The 22,731-nt window shown below is 34.5% G+C and overlaps 1 protein-coding gene across 1 annotated transcript in view; it reads right to left on the bottom strand.

Moving 5' to 3' along the window:
* Positions 1–22,731, bottom strand: part of Ziz (dedicator of cytokinesis protein Ziz) — a 401,589-nt gene that overhangs the window by 368,183 nt on the left and 10,675 nt on the right. The window contains exons 2-4 of the mRNA XM_081769231.1: positions 15,396–15,512; positions 3,243–3,415; positions 714–783 (exon numbers count right to left, since the gene is read on the bottom strand). Coding sequence (XP_081625357.1) covers positions 714–783; positions 3,243–3,415; positions 15,396–15,512 — 360 coding nt within the window. The remainder of the gene's footprint in view (positions 1–713; positions 784–3,242; positions 3,416–15,395; positions 15,513–22,731) is intronic.

Below are 22,731 nucleotides of genomic sequence, written 5' to 3'. Positions count from 1 at the left end.
TACACGCCCTTATGACGCTCTGTGGAGGCCCCATGTTCACTGTCCTTGAGCAAGTTAACGGTGTAACTGAACTGCCACAACCAGGAAGCATGTTGGATATACCCACACCAACAACTGACCTTCGCCTTATCTCCATTCGCATTCAACTCACGGTGTAAGGGCCAATTGAACACAGACTTCCACAAAAAGCGACAGAACTTTCTTGGTTACCTTTATAGAATGATCATCCTTTTCGATAACTTTTTACCAATTTCAGGAAAACAAATTGTTAGATTATAAGTCAGGTTAAAATGGCCTCAAGGGCGTTTGACTAACAAGAGAGAGAAGCATGCAAATATATGTATTCCGAATTATTTACCGTTATCTTTGAACCTTCAAAAACAAGAGTTTGACTGAAAAAGACATGATATTGTACTAATAGTTACTAAGGAAAAGGTAATATTAGAACATGTAAATTACTTTTACTTGCTTACACTAAATCTAACAAGAAATAGTACCCAATATTCACGTTAAACATATCTATATATCTACCTACCTAAATTTGAAACAACCACTGAATGCTGTCAACTTTAATTAGGAAATAGATGCAACTTTGTGTATTAAAGGTTTCACTGAACGTTAGGAAAATTAGTCGAACTTTTTCCCCCTCAATCACTCACAATATATTAAAACTACTTTCTACTTTCAACTGAAAATGAGGTACTACTACTTACTTCATCTGCTTGATCCAAATCTGTGTCCACTTCATATATCTCTTCCTTTAATTCGTCTGATTTAGGAATTCTTTATTTGAAAAGAAAAAAAGAAGGAACAAAATCACATTTAATAACAAGAGTATTTAAAAACTGTCCTTATTACACATGGTAAAATTAATAAGGAAACCCTGAGTCGAACTATTTGATGTACTTAATGTACCATGATCCGAGATTTTGGAACACGCTGTACATGTTTTTTATGTAAAATTTAAAAATGTCATTGTGTCCCAATATTTAATAATGTTATCTTAACGTTGTCTATTTTTGTAACACGTCGAAATGAACATTAATTAGCTGTAAATTTTAATGTTTTTGCTGTTGTATGTCATTTATACGTGTAATTATTATTATTATTCTTTCAGTGTACTTAAGTGTAAATCATAGGTTATTTTAGTATTTAAGGATGTATTTTATCATTTTTCTTGTTTTGTGATGTTTTAATGGAAAAATCCAAACATGAAGTCTTCCTATAGAACTTAAAATTCCACAATTTCTGAAATTCTTTGAAAATTAATTTCATTTAAGATCGGTCATATTTTTATCTTCTCTAATTATTTCTTTTGTCTTCTTTAATTTTTCCAATTGGTGGTACAATTTCTGCAATGTCTAGAGTTTGATGTGTACACATTTTAATGGCTGGTCTCTTTCATGCGCAGAGATTAGTGGCTCTCCGCATGGTTGTTACGCCATTATTCATTATTCAACAATCAAGGGTCATCTCTTTGTTCTTCACAGTCTTGTTCTTGCGACTGCATGAGGGAATGGTCGTTGTTTTCCATCGTCTTCCAAATTGTTATAGAAATTCGGCTTAAATAAATGAAATTGAAATATTAATTTGGACCAAAATGATGATTTACGGGTTTCGCAGCGCAAGAATCGAAATGTGTTTCGATTAGTGTTTACAGGGAACGGAGTTTGCAGAAATGGAAAGAGCGACGCTGTGTGACCGTCATTGCGGTAGACGTCGAATGGATGAATAAGTTTGGCATTTAATCTCAAAATTTAAAGAAGAAGTGATTGAATGGTACATGTTCATTGTTCTAATTATAAAGGATTTTCTTCAGATGATGGTTTGTATGGATAGCACGACACATCAGTTTTATTTTGTAATGTGATGGCTTGGTTGGATACCACTCAGGGAGAAATTGTCTGGCTAATGTACCCTGCATGATTTCCATTATTCTAGAGAGAAGTAAGTGACGTGTTTCGATTTGTAAGTGATCAAAATTCACATAAATCGTATCTGCACAGTTTTAGCGGTGCAATATGAGGACACATCCTTTGTATCGTATTTATGTGGTAAAGTTCTAAAAATACAACCCTGAGAGAAATTTCGTAAGCTAACTAGTTTTCCGTATTCGGTATCTATTTCTTTTGGACTGAAAGTTTTAAATTGTTTTAGCGTGTCTGTAATCATTTATTTGATGTTTCATTAGGTACAGGTAGTACTATCAAAAGCCATAATTGCATCCTATCATGTAGGGGAAAAAATGAACGTTCACATACTCTCCTTATACGTTCCTTGTGCACTTAAGTCAAAATTTATTCCGATACATACAACAATGTGAAGTACCATATCCTATTATTAAGCGACCAGTTCTATATTTTTCATTTTGGTATATTCAATTTAGACGGGACCGTTGTCCTTTTCAAGTTACTTTCACATATCCTCCTCCGGACACTCCTTCACGAAATTTTTGCGTCATGCTCATCCACCAAGATATTTCGTATTCTAAAGCGCTTTTCTTAAAAATTTATCAAGAATATCTGCTGTAGCCCCTTTTAAAACTCGTTTGTTCTTCCGCCGGATCTAGGTGCTCTTAGGTTCTTTCAGTTACTTCACAATACGATTAACACACTGCTACACTTACGTTAATCGTTGAATAAATAGACTCTGTTCATTTTCACAAATTTTTGACTTGCTCTATTCTGGAAGCTATTTCCACCTGCTTCCATACCTTTGTACTTCTTAATTCCGATGCAAGCCCCTCCTGAATCCTTTTTCAAGCAATCTTGTACATGGGAGACTTTACTTGTGATCAACGTTGTATACGATATCTTTACTGTGCCAGAATACATTATACGCAAGTACAATATATTGATGAAAAATATATTGTACTTACGTATAATGTATTCTGGTAAAAATATTCATTAATCAGTGTGTAATCTGGTACAGTACATTGATTAAAACTCCTGGCTCGAATTTGGGATGCTGTCAATAAAAATTACTTTCTCCATATAAAATCATATACGTATCAAACTAATAAGCGATTATGAATATGAAACAATGTAATGCATACAACGCTTAAAAGGACATGTGATTAAAACGTTTCGCTGTTTCAATCTCAAAGTGTATTTACAAAGCTATTTCCTACCATTCTATTTCGTAAATACTAAATATTCGAATATATTGAACTATCTCTTAGTTCTTATGTGTGTTAAATGACACAATTATTATATCCAATCCCAAATATAAATTGTACTTACTTTGGTAATTCTAAATAGCTTCCTGAATAGGCACTATACTTATAATGAACTAAATTCCAATTGGATGTGTAACTCCTCATGCACTCCTTCGTAAAAAGACTACAACTTGAAGACTCCGAGTTCTGGGGCACACTGTGCACTACTGTGCGAAACCTTCGTGGTAGTACAACTTGCTATAAAATAGAACTTAATAAGTTTAAAACATGATATAGTGTTTTTCGCTAGAAGTTTAAAACCTAAAAGTAAGTACAATGAAACTAGGCAAATGAAAACTGAAATTATGTACTTACGAGGGCTTGTATGATCAAACATATCCACTAATATATAATAATATGGAACTTGTATTTTCCTTATTTATGTAATAATTTATTTCATTACAATATTTCGGCATCAAAATCTGCTGAAGCCATCGTCTGCGCAAATAAATCTTGAATTGCTTCGTGGTTCAAATGCCAGTTTTCTTCTTAGAACTACGTTTTATCCTATGCCTGTAATGCTACAAATGCACTAACAAATTATTTTATCCTTCTTATGACGTATGTATGTATAAATTTCAATACATAATATGACGAGTAACAAATAAATAATCGTGAACTGTAACTGGTACATCACACTATCTTTAATCTTCGTGCTGTTCACTACTCTATTTAATTCAGTGCTGCCAATTCCTGTCTGTCTAGTTTCCTTTTTGGAAGCATGGAAAATTCCCTAAAACACGGTAGTAGAATAAGGGTAAATAATGGGATATGTCAAATAATAATAATAATAATAATAATAATAATAATAATAATAATAATAATGATAATAATAATAATAATTTCTAAGTATATATTGGGTTTAAAATTAGATTACAACATTCATTTTAGGGACTTTTTGCATATTCAAAAGAGGAAACTAGGCAGACATATGAATTGAAAATACTCAAAAAGTATGGTGGACAGCATCGAAGATTGGATATAGTGTTGTATCAGTTATTGGTAATTATTTATTGTTAATTATATTATCTGTTGAATTTTATAGATATAGGTTATAACACGGATAAAAGGACTTGTAAGAGGATTTATAGCAATTGCAGACAGAGAATAAAACCAGGTCTAAGAAGAAGAAGAAGAAAAAGAAAAGGTCATGTACTCCACGACAGCGTTTCCCAACCGGTGTGCCGCGGGGAAATCGAAACAAAATTATCAATTCTATAGCAATCAGATTGCAAGACATAAGGGAAAATGTATATTTGTATTTCACATTACTATGAACCTCTACTATGAATCTACAATTTTAAGTTTCATACCGTGTACAATTTTAATGTTGAAAGAAGTATTTGTTATCATTGTTATGACCATTGTTGCTCCTTTATTGTTGCAGACTATTTCATAACCTGAAATTTTAAAATATCATTCAATACTTTCGACAAAGCAAACATGCATACAAATTACCTACATTCGTGTCTTAAAAGTAAAAGAGATTTGTTTGTTCGTTTGTTATTTAGTGATCTATTTTCTTAGTGAAAGGCTGGATACAGTTTTCGAAAAAGAAAGCGTACTTTTGCAAACCTGAGTCCAATATTTCATTGAATTGTTTTCTATTTTTAAATTAGAATGAAAAGTAAGCATAATGATTAACCACGGGGGAAAACCAGTGATCGAGCTTTCTTCTCTGAGAAAGATTATTAATCACAGAAAAAAATACCACGGTATTTTATATTTACAAATAATATATATATATATGAGTGTGCCGCGAGAATTCAAGTTACACCCGTCGTGTGCCGCAAGTTGAAAAAGGTTGGGAAACGCTGCTCTACGAAGTAGATAACGATCCTCTTCTGATTTATTTGCTCAGACGATTTGATGCCAATATATTGGAAAGAAAATAAATTTCACCGCATAAGGTAAATATATATTTATCATCTTATGTATACGTACTTAATATATGAGTGGGTAACAGCAATATCAAAATCCTACCATTTTACACATATTTATACCTAAGTACTTGTACTTTTAATAGGGAGAATTGTAAAAAATTGTTAATTGATTTGTTGGCTGTGTTTTAATGGAGACGCCAGCAGTTACGCTATTTGTCCTTGTCACGATAAGGTCAATGATAGATATATGCTGCACATTCAAAATTCGGACAAATATTCTAAAAGAGAGTAGTTCAGTTTTATAAACTGAGATATTACAATAAATAAATACATTTTAAAAATTAAAAAGACAAAAGTCGAGAAACGGCTTAAAGAATAAAAACCAATACTGAAAAAAATACGAGAGAAAATTTAAAAGTTTTTGCGCCTATTTTTTCGAGGATGTAATATATTTTTATACAAAATCGAGATATACGAGCAATATGGTAGGCTTTTCTTGAAATGTACCAATGTAACTTCCGACTTTTTCACCGCACGGTGATGTTATCAGCTGCCAAAAATGGCCAGAGTGCTCAGTACATTCACGCATACATGAACATACATGCATAGTGCACCTTAAAAAACCCAGATTTAGTGACATTTCCAAAAGGATTTGCTGAGAAAATGGCCAAAACACGAAAATTTTGAATTAAACAAAATGAACTATATAGATATAAAAGAAGCGAACAACGTGGTCAGAGCGTATTACTCTACACATAAATATCAAATAAAATTTTTGTATATAAGATCAAAAAAGCAAGAAGTTATGGAAGATTTGGAAATTGTACTAAAATACATACTAACGGTTATACTAAGTAAAGATAAAATTAGGAAAGAGATCACAGCTCCGCACTTTCAATGGGACTGTGGGGTAAACGACCGCAAGAAGGCATAAAAAGAATATATAAAGTAATAAGAAATTCGAACAAACTAACTTTAAAAATGAAAATACCAGATAAACAACTCTTCAATACAGCCAAATTAACGTTAGAATACCATGAGAAAGAAAGTAGTGAAACGGTAGCTTATAGGGAAAGAACAGAAGGATTTAGAGCATCCACAAACCAAAATTAAAGAAGATAATATCAAAGAGATAGAGAAGAGAAGAGAGTGGAGAGACACTGACAAAATGGATGGAGTACTAACAAGAGCAACAAAAAATGACAATACAGACCAACAGGACCCCAAAAATTTATACAATAGCAAAGATACCCAAATGATCCTAAGAAGATTAGAGGAGACCAATTTATTGACAATGGCCCTACCACTCTTGGTTAGACACCATATTGAGAAAGGGAAAACGATATCCTTCCCGCAACTCGAAGACGTAGACGAAATCAAACTTGAAACAAATGGGATAACCTCAGACCCAGAACAACTGCTTGTACACGTGAAATCAGTTCACAAAAGAAGAAAGAAGACCCTCGACTTGGAGAAAGTGTATAGGAAATTTGCCAAACTGTATGGACGTATCGTATTTGACCACAGAGCGGATGGTCACACACCCACATTAAAATATATAACCCTTGACCACAAGCATGGATGAACCGAGAAAGGATGAAAGAATAAAAATTATGCAGATAAAAGCAGGTGGGTCAGTTACAGTAATGCACGAGATAAAAGAACTCGCTGAGAAGGAAAATATAGACACAATTTTAATACAAGAACCCTATACTAAAAACAAACAAATAAACAAAATATACTAACAGTAATGGAAAAAACAGAAATAGTGTACACACAGAGGAGAAACCTAGAAATAACATAGGTGAAAAACAAAACATACGAGGAGGGAAACCAAACTTAAACCACATTGGAGAGAAAGCTATGGCAGTGAAACAGAAACAAAAACTACAAAATTCTAAATATAACCCAGTTTAGTGACCCGTGGACAAATTGTATAGAACTTAAATCACAAAATGGAGATATTATGATATTAAACTGTTACTGTCAATACTGTCTCGGTATAGAACCTTTTTTTAAAATACCATGACCAAATTCTGTGACACTTTCAAACACAAAGACATACTTATATGCGCCGACGCGAATGCTAAATCTCTAAGTTGGCAGAGTAGATATACAGACGACAGAGGACAGAAAGTAGGAGAAATGATAGCAGAAAATGATCTGGCAGTAACAAATGAGGAAGGTCATCCACCCACGTGCAGGAGTAGACACGGGGATGAATCAAACATAGACATAACACTAACAAAAGTGCAACTCAGCGAAAGAATAACAAATTGGAGGGCACTAGACGCGGCTACCCTAAGTGATCATAACGCAATACTATTCGAGATAAACACTAAAAGAATAAATTGGACTAAATTTTGGGAGACAATTAAATTGCCACAAATTGAAGACGATAGCGATGTTGATGAAATAGCTGAAACATAGGAAACTGAAATAATTAAAGCAATTAACCCTTAAAGGATCCTGGCTTTTTGGGCTATTTTTTAGACTTTCAGTCAAGCAGCTACTGTATCGTCATTAGGATCATGGTTCATACCTCATTCTCTTCAGAATAGAGCTGGCTTTCAAATGGTATCACTTGCATGCTCATACCATATACCAGAAGCGGGAAAAAAAATGTCAAAGTGAAAATTTCGGAAGGAATTTTTTTTCTCGAACTTTGCCCCCCCCCTGGACCCCCCCTGTGTGATCGTAGTCATCTAAAAAAATCTGATAAATAGTACTTGGTATACTGAATGTGTGTGCCAAATTTCAAGTTTCTATCTTGAATAGTAAGGGCGGGAGAATTTTTATCAAAAATTCCCACAATGCCCCAAAGTACCATAAAACACTATGATCTCAGGAAAAAAAATTCCTGAGACATCTCTAATTACCCTAGGACTATAATCCGCCAATCATTCTCTTCAGAATAGAACTGTCTTTTAGGCGGCACCATTCACAGGTCTCCATCATGTATCTAAGGCGGGAAATTCCTGAAAAAAGAGATTTTTTGGGGCAAAATTTCCCTTTTGTCAACTTTTGCCCCTCTGGACTCCCCCTGTTTTTACGCAGAAATCAAAAAAAAACTTCTGGTAAATACTACTCGGTGGACTGAATGTTTGTGTAAAATTTCAATCTTCTACGTGAAAAAATAGGCCCGCCAGAAAAAATTTCCCTACCATGCCCCACTTTTACCCTATACAGAAGTATATTTGGATAAAAATTCACTGAGACGGCCCTAATTTTCCTAGAATAATAATTCGACCGTCGTTCTCTTCAGAATGGAACTGCCTTTCAGACGGTATGACTCACGTGGTCCTATCATGTATGTGAGACGGGAAAATGACGAAAAACGGGATTTTTGGGGTAAAAAATCCCTTTTTTAACCCTTTGCCCCTCTGGTTCCCCCTCTGTTTTAACACTGACATCGGAACAAAAAATCTGGTAAATACTACTCGGTGGACTGAATGTTCGTGCAAAATTTCAATCTTCTACGTGAAAAAATAGGCCCGCCAGAAAAAATTTCCCTACCATGCCCCACTTTTACCCTATACAGAAGTATATTTGGATAAAAATTCACTGAGACGGCCCTAATTTTCCTAGAATAATAATTCGACCGTCGTTCTCTTCAGAATGGAACTGCCTTTCAGACGGTATGACTCATGTGGTCCTATCGTGTATGTAAGGCGGGAAAATGACGAAAAACGGGATTTTGGGGGTAAAAAATTCCTTTTTTTTTTTACCCCTTTGCCCCTCTGGTTCCCCCCCTGTTTTAGCACTGACATCGGAACAAAAAATCTGGTAAATACTACTCGGTGGACTGAATGTTTGTGCAAAATTTCAATCTTCTACGTAGAAAAGTAAGCCCGCCAAAAAATATTGAACATAGGCTTAGAAAATGAGAAAAGAAATTTTTGACTTATGACGTCATCACCTCCTATGTCTGGACGCAGGACGGTCTGAAACCATACGTAATGTCTTCTACAAGGCCTCTGGACTTGGAAAACACAAAAAACAAAAAAAAAACAAAAAAAATGGACGAAAAAGCTCAAATAGAAGAGAAATAACGCAATGTACCATGAAAAACGCGTATGGTACAAATTGTACCATAGGATCCCCAAAGAGTTAAAAGTTCAACTAAAACACGAACATTAGATGGAAAATAAAATAAAAACAACTTATTTTGGAATAATGAACTAAAAGACTTAAAAACTAAAAACGAGAACTAGAAAATTATATCAAGAGACGTGGGAAATAGAATTGAAACAAATACGACTAACAAAATACACGGAGCAGAAAGAAATATATCAAAACAAAATAAAAGAAATGGAGGTAAATAGTTGGAAGAACTACCTTAACGAAAATACTACCCTAGACATTTGGAGTGAACCACATAAAATAACTAGTCACAAAATAAAGAAGCCAACAACTCTCTCCACCTTAAGAAATGATGATGGCAGTTTTATTGAAGGATGGGAAAGCAACATAAAATTTTTAATGGAAAAACTTTTACCTAAGGACGAAAAAGAAGACGATGACGAGGAGCACAAACAAATGAGGGAAGAAATAAAAAATTTACCAATAAACGCCGATATTATGGAAGAAACAACCAATCAAGAAATAAGTAATTACATAAAAACGTTAAGAAAGAAGAAAGCAGTAGGTCCAGACGTGATAAAATCAGAAATTTTCCTGGAAATGCAGATTCAGGGTCACCATATCTATCAAGACACTACAATTTATGCCTCAAGACGAAAAGAATTCCTAAAATATGGTAACACTCAAACTTAGTAAAATAAAAAAGAGCGAAGATAAAAGAAATGATGACCCTAAGGCATATAGACCGATCTGTCTTTTGAATATAATAGGAAAAATATTCGAAAAAGTAATCACTAACAGACTAAGCATATATCGAAACATAGAAAGAGACAAGCTACAGCATGGCTTTAGGAAGAAGAAAAGTACGGAGACAGCTATAAGGAGGCTCTCAGAATTACCAGAAAATGAAAAAACAGACAAGTACCAGGTAGTAATCTATGCTGATATCAGTGGAGCTTTTGACAATTTGTGGTGGCCATCACTCTTCAAACAATTTAAAAAAATGAAAGTACCTAAATCATTATACCAACCAATGTTAGAATACTGCAATGAAAGACAGGTCACTTACAAGGCACCAAATAATATTACAACATCTACAACAAAGGGATGTCCACAGGGATCCACATGCGCCCCAACGTTATCGAACCCTGCCTAAATACACTGGAAATTACTGAAGACACGGAAGGAGTAATCGGTTATGCAGACGATATCGCAATAGTCGTATCACACGATCAAGAGACGAAATTGAGTGAAAAGGGAATTAAGTCTAACACACGCTTCAAAAATGGTGCGAAATAAATAAATTGAAACTTACAAGAAATAAAACTAAATGTACGATGTTTGGGCAACCTATACAAAAAGATCCAATATTAAAGATTAACAACCAAAAAATTGAACGAGTGAAAGAATTCAAGTAATTGGGAGCATGGATTGACGATAAACTGAACTACGCTAAACATGTCGAAAACGTAACTGACAAAGAAAAGAAAGTAGCACATAAAATACTCACAATTGCAAGAAAAGACTATATGATAATCAAAAAGACTCTACAAACGTACAATAATGCCAGCAGTAAAATACTGTGCCAGCATCTGGGCTCACAGAACATTTGCAAATAAAAGATTAAGGGAACAGATAAACAGAGTTCAGAGAGGAGTTTTAATTAGAACACTAGGAATAATCAAAACACTACCGATAGAATCCTTACAAATGATTGCACTAGAAGAACCAATCCACTACCAAATACTAAAAGAGGCTATAAAACTATGGAAAACAAATAATGAAACAACAAAAATAATAGAGATCCTACGTACAAATCCGAACAACGAAGATGAACTAAATATGTTGATAGAAAGAAAATGGCGGGAGGAATGGTACATCACAACAAAACGAGAAAAACTCAACTATCAAAGTAAGGAAATAAATTGGTGAGATAAAGAAGGAAACTATGGAAGCGCTGTCGGGACATGGACCTTCCAAAACACATTTGAAAAGATTAAATATTGAAAATGACGAAATGTATTCATGTGGAGAAATCCAAGCAGCTGAACACGTAATATGGAATTGTGAAAATTACGTAACTAGTGAAGAAATAAGGAATCTCAGAGATGAACTTAGTGATGAAGATTGGACTGGCTTTCGGCAGGATATAACACAATTCGACAAATTTCAAAAAATAACAGAGCATGTAGTGAGAAACCTATGGAATGAACGAACCCAACGAAGAAAGTAATTGAATAAATATCACTTTGAAAAGATACAAATCAATAAAACATATAAAATTCTCACAGAAACAATTTCAAAGTTCTGGCAAACACTCAGAACTATAGTACAAACTTACGTTTCTTTTATTTATTTATTTATGTCGTTTTTATTTCTATAACCTCTTTTTAATATTGTGTGTGTCAGTGTTGTGAGTGTTAGTGTAATAAACACGTATCGAGAAACAGTATGATAAATGCATACGGGATCATGGAAGAAAGAAGAAACTACAAGACAGTTAACACCAAATGAAATGTTTTTTACATTGTGCTTTGTTTATTTTCTTTTTTTTTTTTTTTTTTTTTTTTTTTTTTTTTTTTTTTTTTTTTTTTACTTTCAGGGTGGTGAATGGGCTGGTTTGCAATCATTTATACGTATTATGTATTAATCAATTATTTTCTTTTTCTTTCAGGTTATTTTCTGCATGTAAAAAGGGATAAATAAACGAAAATAAACAAAAAAAAAAGGAGAGAGAGAGAGAGAGAGAAATAAAAGGGCATGGTTTTAAATATTAGGTGCCATGCTGAAAAGACATGTGCGTCACCTCAATCTGCTGAGGTTTGACAGCCGAAAAGACAGGGAGATAATAAAGAAACATGAAAGTACAAGTGAGAGAATAAAGGTAAGAGATAGTTGCGTCTGCCATAAATAAGTCTGAAAGTAATCGGCCACGGCAGGGGAAAGTGGAGACTTAAAAAAAAAAAAAAAAAAATCACGCCACATGAGCAACGAAGTGATTTATTTCCTATGTTGCAAGGTACTCACAACCACAGACAGCCACAGGAAAATGGAGAAGCTGTACGGTAATAAGTGTTTAGTAGTGGAAAGTGTGCATTGATGGTGCAAAGAGTTCGAAAATGGATGAAAAAATATCCATGACATTGAGCAACCGAACCGACTTCGTCCCTCGCCGACACCGGACAATATTACGAAATGATGAAAGCAGACCGACGTGTTCATCTGAAGAACATTATCAGAGAGCTTGACATTTCCTATGGTAGTGTTTTAGACACTGCCCACGATTCACTGGAATACCGCAAGGTACCAAGGTGTGTTTATAAGCTTCTTAATTATGTCCACTAGAGAAAGTGAAGGGTCATGTCACTGAACCATCTGCAGCGTTACTTCGAGGAAAGTGACAGTTTCCTGGGCCGCATTATCACTCGCGACGAAACGTGAATACTGCATTACACTTTCGATTCAAAACAGCAGAGAATGGTGCGGAAACATCCCAACTCACCAATAACGAAAAAAATTCAGAACATTATCGACTGGTAAACGGATACTCACAGTATTTTGGGACAGTTGGAGATCACTCCTATTGGATTTCCTTCCAAGGTGAAACCATCAAACCAGAACGCTTTTGTCGTACACTCTTCCATTTGCGAGCAGCCATTAGGAACAAGCTTCACGGTATTCGGGAAGATGACGATGTGGTTTTCCTCTACGGCAAACAAAACTGCACATAGCGAAAACTACAATAGCCAAACTTCACACTTCGGGCGTGAGAAATTATGGATCATTCTCCTTATATTCCAGGAATTACTATCCTTTTCATCACTGAAGAAGTTTCTGGCAGGACAGAGGTCCACGAATTACACCAAAACGTAGAACGTTGTTCGTCGTTGGTTCCGTGATCAGCCGACCTCCTCCTACGTAGCGGGCATTGATAAACTTATGGCACGGTGGGATAGTGCCTCAACAGATGTGATTGAGTGAAAAAGGAGACAAATTTGAGTATCTCTTGTTTCTCGTTTATAATTTGTAATTTGACAATGAATCATAGACACAAAGATTTTTTTGATTGGCCATCGTGTATAACAGGAAAATAACTCAAACACAATAATAATAATAATAATAATAATAATAATAATAATAATAATAATAATAATAATAATAATAATAATAATAATAATAATAATAATAATAATAACAAAAAAGAAACATCTTAGTGAACATTAAGTATGTCAATCTTACGAATTACACTGAGGATAGGTCAATAAAGATAAACATTATCTCCAAAATGTACTTTAGACTTTTATGCAGTCCTAAACGATCTCTGAGGTCTAAGTATTCTGGAAATTCTACGATAAAGCTCCGGATACTCAATGGAAGGATACATTCTTTACAATACGGACAATAGTCTTTATAATAGCGCTACGCATTAAATAGAAATGCGTAAGATGAGATTGTCCGATATGCAATCGAGCCAGGATCACTTCATCTCGCTGACTAGCAAGTCAAAACATCTGCCAATTGCTTAAAATAGGTTTCAGAGTGAAGCATACTTTTATTAGCCTAGTTCCAATCCACCTGCCAGTGAGAGCGCATTATTGGACGAAATAGCTATGGAGATCTCAGCATGGAAGACTACTCCCGAGCAACTACTGTAAATGCGAAGTTTTTAGCTAGTGTGTCCTCATGCTCGTTTCCCCTAATGCCGACGTGACCGACACCCAGCAGAAAACGACATATTTGTACTGTAGCTGATGACATCTCTCAAGAATGTCCTGTATTAAGGGTGTTTTGCAAAGACATTCTGCAGGCTAATAATAACTTGTGAGTAAGTGCAGATGAACACACGATGACGCGAAACCTGAAGCGCGTTAGTTCAGCAGTGAATATTGAACATAGGCGGACTAAATTCCAAACTGTCCTCATCTGTGACGAAAGTACAGCCAACAGAATTCTCACTTTTCGAATCGTCTGTATCAAACACGCCAAAATTGGGGTACTGTTGTTCACACAAATTCGTCTGCAGTGAGACCATCATAAGCACGGATGTACCATGGGCAAGCAGCCAGAGGACATGCTGCATATCTGTCGTAAATCTAACCACCACCTAACGCAAAACTACAGAACGGTTAGGAACAAAACGCACATGGGCTGTATAAGTTTTGAAAAGTCTCACGACAGTAGGCTAAGTTGGGTTAAGAAAGAAAAACTCACGATTTTTAAGTAACTTTTGCTGTTTCTTTAATTTAAATCGATATTCTTTATTGAAATTATTTGCATCTGATTTTTTTAAATAATCGAATATAGTTTAAATGATGCTCTTTTTTACCGGTATGGGTTTCAGGTTTCTTTTAATATGCGATGTTGGGATCAAGACGAAATCTGATATCTCCTGATATTTATATAATGCTTTTCCCAAAGTTGTTTCTCATACGTGACAGTTAGTAGCAGCACATTATTGTTCTCCCAGCAGTGATCCTCAAAATTCAGTAAACAATAACTGAACGAGAAAAAAATAAATAAGTGATCTCGACTCGTCAGAAGATCTTTAGCAGAAAATGGAGCGAGAATGAGGAATTCGAGTCATTCAGTTTCAAGACATTCCTGTGAAGAGCCATAACGCCTGTCCAATGTATTTCTGCGGCTGTTGGAAAGAAGTCTCCAACATCGACGTTCGCGCACCATCGCTGGTATCTTAAAAGCTTGCAGGAAGAAGTGGGACCAAATTTCCTTGCCCGTGCTTTGCCGGAGTTTGCTTAAATAGAAACTTCGGACTTGAGCAATAGTTCACAATGCAGGAAGGGTTCCAAAAGAATATCAGTGGTGGCAGCGAGGGTTTACGTACTATGAGTAGTCCTTCGATATAAACCGAACTATCTTTTTTATAACTGCAATAATGATTTAAACAGAACTATATTCGATTCCAGACTTTTTAAAATCTATTGAACAACATAAAGGACAATCACATTTAGGTCATGTCACATTACACCCTTAAGTAAGAGTCATAATTAATTTAATTAGTTCCCGTTTGTGATTACGATCACTAGTCCATTCACTTCCTTCAGTACTTGTAATACATTTATAGCGGAAATTGAGATATTTTATTATTACACATTTAAACTGACACATGGTTGCAACTTAGCAGTATTTAATTAGTTATATTGTTGTAAATTTTCCAACTCACTAGAGACGAAGTCTGCACAATTAGAACATACCGAAACATCATCCGGTGGATAGAGGAGCATTTCCCGCTGGGGATCGTTTTGAAGAACAGTTTTATTCTTCAGAATAAAAGTTTCGAAGTCCACTGGTTCTACAAGCTGTGGTTTGTTCTGCAAAAATAAAAAGAAACAACATTAAAACAAAGACAGAAAAAACCTTGTTGTAACTGTATTTAACAACGCAAAAACATACTGTTACATGAAAAGAGAAATTGAATACGTAACTTTTAAATCTGTTTACCATCAAACTCTGCTGTTGACCAAGAATAGTAAAATACTGGCTGCGTGTCTTATCACGTATCAGACATCAAACTATAAGGACTCAAAAACTGATTTCTCAATGTTTTTAACTCACTTGCCATAGAATTGTGATTTTTTTCTTTCCTTTTTTTTTTCTCAACAAATGCATACCCAAAATTATAAATTATTTTCGAACAATTCAGTAATAAAAGATTAGTAATTGCTTATTAAAATGAATAAACTATATCTTTCAATATTAAGCACGATTTAATGAAAGCCACAACACTTTTAGTGACATTTGTCACTTTGATCAGCTGGTAATCTTCGTGCAAAATGTTTCTTACTGAGTATTTGTTGTTTTCTTTCTATACACTACCTGAAAATATCTTAAAGATGAGAAAATAGAATTATGTTAGAACTTCAACTAAGAAGTTCATAGAAAACACTGCGAAAAAAGTGCAGGAAAGAATTTACGATATTTAAACTATCTACAGAACATCCTTAGATTAGTGGTAATGCGCTTCATAAGAACGGGTGATATCAATAAAACGGAGAAGTTTCTCATTATTCCCAATTTGGAAGTAGTTACTCGCATTGGTATTAATAAAAAGAGAACTGAGCACTACTCGTCTCGGCTGACCTCGGAAAAGCCCCGCCCTTTTCAAGTAACCACACCTCTATTCTCGAGCCGAGTAACTACTCCGCGTTTGATACCAATAAAAATCAAAGGCTTCTCTGTGATGCTAGTAACTGTGGAGCAAGCTAAATAGGTGACTCCGTGCGAAATATGGTAAAGTGTATGATTGTTTTGCTACGTAGAAAAACTTATAAACTGCATAAAAATGTTGCAAATGGAGATTACAAAAAACATTATAGGTTCATGAAAGAAAATGCAGAGTGGTTAGCATAACATTTTTTAGGAGAATCAACCGAAATTCGGGGTGGTGCACTATGTAATGACGAAAAGATGCGGGTTTTCCTGCGTTACGTGAATGATCCTGGATTCCAGGTCGCAATGTCAGGGGATTCTCGTGTGGCTTAAAGTACTGTCTATGACTACTACAAGTGTAATGGATGCGATTATTGCGAAATCTGAAAATGGATTGTTTCCGGAAGTGTGCGTAATACGCAAACAGCAAAGGCAGAGTGGCAAGAAAAATACACATTTCCGGGTGCTATCGGAGCACTTGACTATACACACGTGGCAATAAAGAAACCTAGTATTTTGGAGAAGAATACGCTAATAGGAAGAGCTCCTTCGTGGCTAAGCGATTAGCGTACATGCCTTTGGCATGGGAGTTCCGCGTTCGATTCCCGGCGGGAGCTCATGTGGTTCGGATTCCACGTTAATCAGTGGGTCCCGTCTCATATAGCCTCGCTACTGAAAAGGACGTTAAACTCAAAATCAACTCAACTCAACGTTGGTAGGAAGGGCGTATACATGAGAATGTATTTTGTTTATGTCAAGGCGAAAGAGGACACATATGGTGTGGAAAACAAAATCAGATGGACGTGCTTTATGACGTGACTGGCTGGACTGTTTTTAAAAAAGGAAACAAAGGGGCCAAGTATCTGATTTCGTTCTTAAAGCCAAACAATCTACAAAGACCTTGGACAACACGTGATATGCGCTTGTCGTGTTAATCTTGATATTGCTGGATTCGAATCAACATCCATCAGCTCCAATATCTTCGCTCCCATGGTTTCAGTGTTACTTTCTTGTTTCCGTTTTTTTTTTTCTCTCTCTCTTTTTTATTTTTGTTTTATTCTCGCTCGAATATTAAAGATTCTCTTTTGGATTTGAATCTCAGTCGTAGATGTATATATTATTTCGTTGCATTTTACTGTAATTGAATTCAAAGCTTCGGCTTTCCTTCGTTTACTTTCTGGTAACTGTGACTTTGAAAGTACCACTGGAAACTCTCCACTAATGCACTTTGATTGAAACTGTCGCTGCTACCTGCCCGTTCCATGGCGGTTAGGATACTACGCCATAGGTTAAAAACAACGAAATGACCGCGCAAAGGATGGGAGTAATCACTTCTTTTATTGATACGACTCGCTGCTACGCGCAGAGGAAACGCGAGTGAACGTTCATAAATCTGAAGCAGTCTAGACCTGAGTAGTGGCTTGTTTTATTGATACGAAATTGAGGGCGGGAGATTACTTCAGGTGTAGTTACTCCGATTGATATCACCCAACGTTACTATGCCTAATTATGAATATTCAGAATATGATAAGCAAACAAAACTTTGAAATTTTAAACGTGAAGATTTTATGATGTCACCGTTAAAATAGTACTAACTGGGTATTCTAGTTCCAGTTCTTTTTCTCTAAGAAGAGCTTTTATACAGATGCGAAACACTGTTTCGTGGCACCTTTCCCACAACTATTGTTTTCTCTCTTTCGCTTTCATTTTTTTAATTTTTTTTCTCTCTTTGAATTAGACATTTCTTTAATAAATTATTTTTATTTTATTTTTAATGTAAGCCTATTTATCGATTTTCCTTTCTTCTCTTTTCAGGGTCAGACTCTATCATTGTTACATTATTTTCTTGCAAGTACAACAAAATGTGCACATTGTCATTGTTTAACCCAACACTGTTCTTAATGAGCAAGGACTCCTATGCAAGTTTTCTGTTCGATGTTTTATTAATTTTTTTTCAACAACAACAAGAACAAAATCGAAAGTTTAAAGTTGGTTGATGTATCTTCAGTTATCGTTAGACACGATTTTGTGGTAAATAAGAATTCGTAATTTCGTTATAAAAATATGCGTAAAGCGGGATAACATCGGTGAATAAAAATCCAATGTAAGAACACTATTTTTGCTGGCAATTACAATTAGTTACCTTTCATTTCACCTTAATTTCCACTCATCAATCATCATGACATGAGCTCATGTATGACTATATTAAACAAATATTTGAGTTTTTAAAAAATAACATTAAGCACACTCATTGAATAAAAGTATCATTTCAAGAATAGAAAAAATGCATAGAGAGAGAACATTAATAGAAAAAAGTAATTTTAGTATTCACAGTTTACTTATGCAAAGAACACGTAAGCATTGTTTCAATGTTTTCTGATGTTAAATTTGTTCTTTTGTCGGTAAGTATGGCATTGTAAGAAGAGCGAGCCCTCTCCACATCAACATTCGAAACTGATGTGTACATTAGTTGGAGACACTTTGCAGCGATTTCTTAATGCTCATCTAACATAACCGGTAACACTCCCTCCACTTTATCCACTTCACCAGTAGATACCGTTTGGAGCTCATTTTGTAACTGCATGTAAAGTTTCGAAAGTTAATGGTGGTTTATTTTCTTTAAAAAATGGGAATTTTCACCACATTGCTAATAACTGCCAAATAATGGTAATGAATAAATCGTAAAGGCGTCGAAAAATTGTCACTTTTGCGTAAATTTCGTGGCATATCAAGCCTTGTAAATTTCCCTAATTCGACAGAATTTCGCGTTTAATTCGCGAGCGTTGTATGGCCTAACAAATAGTGAAAAATTATATATTTTAGATACACAACAATTTCATACAAAACTGATACATTTCGCGTGTCACCAAAAAATTGTGTCTCTAGTTATCGTCTGTCGTAATCCTATGTCAACTAATCATTAAAATATATTACTGTGAGCTTTTACGTAAATAAATTTTAATATTACGTTAATTTTTCTAACTGAGAAATTATAGTTTTGATGTTTAATATATTCCAGGTTAAATTTTTACTCCACTTTGCATTACTAATACCGATTACAACACTTAGTCCATCAGTGTATATGTATGTCTTCTTTACCTGACTTGATTTCACATATATAACAGTGCTTGTCAGATTGCAAATGTTTCTGTTTCGAATATGGTTGCAATATAATACGGCAACTTATACTTAAACATTTTATTTTCTGTTGTAATATGTTTGACTGCTCCTATTAATGTTTATTATTCTTCGAGTTGTCTGTACATATGTATGTGAATTCTGTTGATAATTATAAATTAAATTGTAATAAATAATAATTTATCAATATGATATTGCCAAATATTAGGTATTATTGATGCAGATAAAAGTTGAGGGGTACTGTGGAATAATGAGATTAACTGATACCGTACCAATAACATGGAAGTACTGGAGCCTTGTAACTTTTCGATTATAAATATTGTATATTATTATATATCTGATAAATTCTTTATATTTAAATTAATAAGGTTGTCCTTTGTTCATATTATGCACGGAATGTTGTATGGTTTGTATTATCGGATAGTTCGCTACAGCAAATCTAGATAAGTATTTATACGTAATTTTGTCTATTTGTATAAGTGTATTATTTTCTTCTTTAAAGCGTTCGTTGCACAGGACGATAGTTGGAATGGATTGCTTTTAACATTTAATATTGAAATTGTGTGAGTTTTTGTATTGTGTGTGTGTAAATGCGAAGAACATCAAATCATAAAGGAGTCTTGAAATGATACACTATTTATAAATAATCTGCAATGTATTTGGATACAAACCCCTTTTCGATAAGTCAAACCTATAAATAGTTTTTCAAAGTTTATTAAGGTGATCTATATGACACTTCCAATTAAGCTTTTTACCTAAATTTAATCTAAATATTTGATAAGTTTGTTTTTTGATTTTTGCGTTTTTTGAGATAGATTTCCTGATTCCTTCGTCCTTTAGAGAAATTTATGATATATCTATTTTCCCTAGTTTATTATCAGTCCATGGAGATTACTTCAGTCATTTATTATGTGTAATTTTTTTTTCAAACAATCAAATCATCGGTAAAATATATATGTAGTTATGTTATTAGATGGCTTTTGAATTAAGTCATGCATATAGATGTTAAATAAAAAAAAAAACGAAAAAAGAAATGAAATCTTTAGTTTTACGTTCCACGGTTATACCGGTTAGGCTAAAGGAGACTGTGGTGATGAGAGATGAGTGAAATGGTGGAATGAAGAAAGTGGGAGGAAACGGGAGAACCCCAAGAAAACCCACGAGCATGATGTTTGTCCACATCTATTGGGATAACTATAGTCACATCACATCTATATTGGGATAACTATAGTTACTGTCTTTGAATTAGTCACATCTAGACTTGAAATTTGAGCGTTTTCTTGACTTGAACGTTTTTTTTTTTTTTTTTTGGGGGGGGGGGTAAATAATTTGCTCTACGTATTTATATCACATATGGCCAGAAATAAGTTTGTGTCGCCTTGGTGTTATTATGCAACAACCGGGTTATGCTGGAAGGGGTCACATAAGCTTGAAGCGGAACCCAAACCGCTTCTTGACTTACATCCGAGAGGAATTGTCCTCCATTTGAACTCGAAACCGGAACTAATTGGCCACAAATGCGATACGTCTGCCGACTCACTCCGAAGGACTCCTGATAAAAATACGTTGAACTGATCTTTACATACCTTTTAATATAATTGTCAAGGGTTATTTCAGAACGACAAAAAGATAAACAGCTGCACAAGTGAAACCATTACATATGGATCGTTTTAAAACATTGCAGAGTACAGAAGAACTAATTTAGTCCAAGTTAGTTCACTGCGCCTTTTATTAGTCCAAGTTAAAGGAATACAACGACTTAATTTGCATATCACTAAGAAAAGTGAATAAAGATACGAATTATTTGAGTCCACTTTGGCTCTGACAAATTTATACATAAATAAATACCAAAGATACTTCTGATTTCAATAAATGCCTCTCGTGGGATTTGTATGCCCCCCCTCAAAAAAAAGTACGCATTTCGATGTATTTTATCAATAGTAAACATTAATAAAACGAAACAATATTTAGAATTTTTCTTGATTGCAATTGCGTAACATTAATAACAAACTATTAAAAAATCACAAAGGAATCATTCATAAATTTATAACAAAAAACAGAAGTTGCTATTGTAGTATAATCTGAGTAATGAGTGGGAAATTTAGGTCTGAATATAATACGAATAATATACGGGAGTGAAACGTGATAATCCACAAATATATGTTTATCAAGATTTTACGAACACTTACGGTGCCTTCCATTTCAATTCAGGCAGAGCATGTACCATCACCATCTCAGATATTGTTGAAACCTTTTTTATAGCAACTAGACGTTTTTAAGAGACCCGTATTTTTTTTCTTTTGTCGAAAAAAAATTTCCCGCCAAGTAATGGGCCATCAAAGACGGGAAGTACAATTTATGAATTGTAGAAGACATGGAAAATGGTCAACTTCGGAGCCTCACCATTCTGCTATGGAGACAGGTAGAGTTATAATTCTTGTTGTGGTATGTACATAGGGATATAAATAAACTATATTTTATTATAGTTTGATTTGCGCATGCGTATCTTTTTGTACATAAATTAACAAATGAACGTCAATTTATCTGAAAAGTCGAAGTTTGCGAATTTTTTTGGAGCACTTCCGGTTCGAATTTAAAAATTCTGTTTTCACCGTTGGTAAAACCTAGCTACCCGCTTTCCGAAAAAAAAAAATGTATCGCTTCTGTGTGCAACCGTTTTGTCGCAAAAAATTCGAGAAATTGTAAAATTTTCAAAAATCCCATTTTCTCGAAAACACCATCTTTTAAAATTCTGAAATTTTGTCAGATGGTTCATCTTTACATGAATAATAAACACACCAAATACCATTCTCGACCAATGCTTCATGAATTAAGTGCAGCCTTTTAAAGTTAGCGAAGTTTCGTTAACTTTAATGTCACAGTTAGCAACACTGGGAACAATAAAAGTGCAATGATTTGATGATGTTTGTGGTTCACATTCATTAAATGAAGAATAAAAGATTTTCTTGACTTTTTTTTTTTTATTTATTTATTTTGATCAAGAAGGCTCTCTGAAATAGTAAAATGAGCCTGCCCCTACTCCTCCGTTTTCTTAAACCGAAATAATCTGAGGTGGAAATTACGATTACGAAACACACAAATTTTAAGTTTACTTGAAATGGCCATCCAATAAATTCTGATAGGTAAAAAGCGTGAACTATTACCTCAGTGATGATTTGGAATGCACCAGACAAAGTTTCAATTAAGTGCAATGTCATTACAGTGATCCAAAAAGAACAAAAA

The sequence above is a fragment of the Thermobia domestica genome, chromosome 8, assembly GCF_964235325.1.
Source record: "Thermobia domestica chromosome 8, izTheDome1.hap1.1, whole genome shotgun sequence".
Classification (NCBI taxonomy): Eukaryota; Metazoa; Arthropoda; class Insecta; order Zygentoma; family Lepismatidae; genus Thermobia; species Thermobia domestica.
Note: the sequence above shows the minus strand (reverse complement) of the source record. Positions and strands in the feature narration are given on the sequence as shown.